General features: G+C 41.8%; 1 protein-coding gene across 1 annotated transcript; it reads left to right on the forward strand.

The window, feature by feature from the left end:
• Positions 1-995: 995 nt before the first annotated feature.
• Positions 996-1,475, forward strand: LOC138885778 (uncharacterized). Its single transcript, XM_070166757.1, has one exon. It carries the CDS (start codon positions 996-998, stop codon positions 1,473-1,475), a length of 480 nt encoding a protein of 159 aa, XP_070022858.1.
• The last annotated feature ends 711 nt before the right edge of the window (positions 1,476-2,186 follow it).

Raw genomic sequence — 2,186 nt, forward strand, 5'->3', positions numbered from 1 at the left:
TTGTAACTCCTATCTTGCTTTCTTAGAAGTTGTGTTTTAGGAAACCCTCTTGCAAAATCTGTAAACTCTCTGAATTTATATTGTGACTAGGCTTAGTCATAAGTTAAAGTCTTTGTTACTAGAGAGTGACAAAGTGGCTTGTGGTAAAAGTATCACAAGTTAGTTGACGTGAATTCTTTGTAATAGAGTTATTACAAAGTGGCTTTAATAGGTATTTACAAGTAAGTGAAGTTGAAAGCCTACAAGTGTAGGTCGTGGTTTTTGTCCCTTTGAGTGGGATTTTTCCACGTAAAAATCCCGTGTATCCTTTACTTACTGCTTCATAAGCATTCTTAGTGGAAACTCATAAAGGATTAGGTGCTCTATAATTTGGTGGACTCATATAAGTTAACAATTTTGACACAGATCGACGATCTTCTAGAGGTCGATTTTTGCCTTGCGAGAGGGTCGAAGAACATGGTAGAGATTTCCAGTCAGCATATAGATTCGCAACCGATAGGAGAGCTGATTGCGACCGGAATAATAAATCATTGTAGGGCAAGGAGATATAGGGTTCCCAAGACTCCTCCTACCCCACGCTGTCCGAATACAACTTCAACATCAGTATTATGGAATTAGTGTCAGCTATGAGGAGCATTAAGGAAGCACGGTTCCCGAGGCCAATGAGGCCTGATCCCAGTCAGAGGGATCCTAATTTATGGTGCGGTATCATGGGACCAACGGCCACCGGATTGGGGACTACCAGCATTTGCGCGAGGAAGTGGCAACATTATTAAAAAACAAAACTATCTCTGAGAATTCTTAAGTGACTGAGCTAAGAACAATTGCGGCTGCAACTAGAATAACACGACTAACCCTCCGCGTTTGACGATCAACATGATTTTTATGGGGGGACAAGATTAATGGTGTGGCATTTTCGGCGGCAAAAAAAAATGAAGGTAGTAGTAACCCACAGTAAGAGGCTCTAGGAAGTCGCTAAGGACGACATCACCTTCATGGAGGAGGACGCAGATGGACTCCTACTTCCTCATAACGATGCCATAGTAATCTCTCTTAATGTTTTAGATTTTAAGATTAAACGTGTTTTGGTGGACCCAGGGAGTTCAACCAACATTATCCAATGGATACTGCTAGAACAACCCAAACTAACCGAGAGTATAATTCCAGCCACAAAGCTCCTCGTCGGCTTCAATTTAGCAAGTGTAACAACCCGAGGGGAAATCCTGCTACCTACGAATGCCGAAGGGGTAATGAAAACTGCCATTTTCGAAGTGGTAAATGGTGATATGGGTTACAACATCATTCTTGGGAGACCATGGTTGCACGAGATGAAGGTTGTACCATCAACATACCATCAACTTCTGAAATTCCTAATGCTAGAGGGAATTAAAAAGATAAAAGGTGAACAACCGGCGGCAATGAAGATGAACGTGATCTCAGTTTCTAGTAATAAAGGGAAGGAACATGCAGCGTAGCAATTATAGCAATCGAATGCCTGCTCCCGAGCCCGAATGTAGTCAACCAGGGGGAAGGCCGTCGGAACCCTATCAGGTACCAAGATATTTCCAGGTACCAGAAGAAACGGATGCAACAAAGTCCACAGCGGAGAAACTCAAGCAAGTCGCATTGTTCGAAAAGTTCTTGGAGAGGAAATTCCACTTAGGGATAGGATTAAAGCCCGAGCTTAGGTCAGGATATATTGAATTTCTTAAATTTAACGTTGATTGTTTTGCATGGTCGCATGCGGATATGACAGGTATCCCGCCAAAAGTGGTCGTTCACAAACTAAGCCTAGATCCTAACATGCCTCTGGTGAGGAGAAAAATGCTTTATTGACGAGGTTAGAAACAAATTCGTCAAAGAAAAGGTAACTCATTTGCTTGATATCGGTTCAATCCGAGAGGTAGAGTATCATGAATGATTTGCTAACGTAGTGGTAGTTCCAAAGAAGAAGAAGAATAAATTTCGCATGTGCGTATACTAAGGATCTAAATAAGGCATGCCCCAAAGACTCGTTCCCATTGCCAAACATTGATCAAATGAATTAAGCGATGGCCGGGCACGAGTTAATAAGTTTCCTCGATACTTACTCTGGGTACAATCAAATCAACATGAACCCGGAGGATCGGGAAAAAACTTCATTTATAACGAACTTCGGCACATATTATTATAATGTGATGCCTTTA

The sequence above is a fragment of the Nicotiana sylvestris genome, chromosome 2 (assembly GCF_000393655.2).
Source record: "Nicotiana sylvestris chromosome 2, ASM39365v2, whole genome shotgun sequence".
Lineage (NCBI taxonomy): Eukaryota > Viridiplantae > Streptophyta > Magnoliopsida > Solanales > Solanaceae > Nicotiana > Nicotiana sylvestris.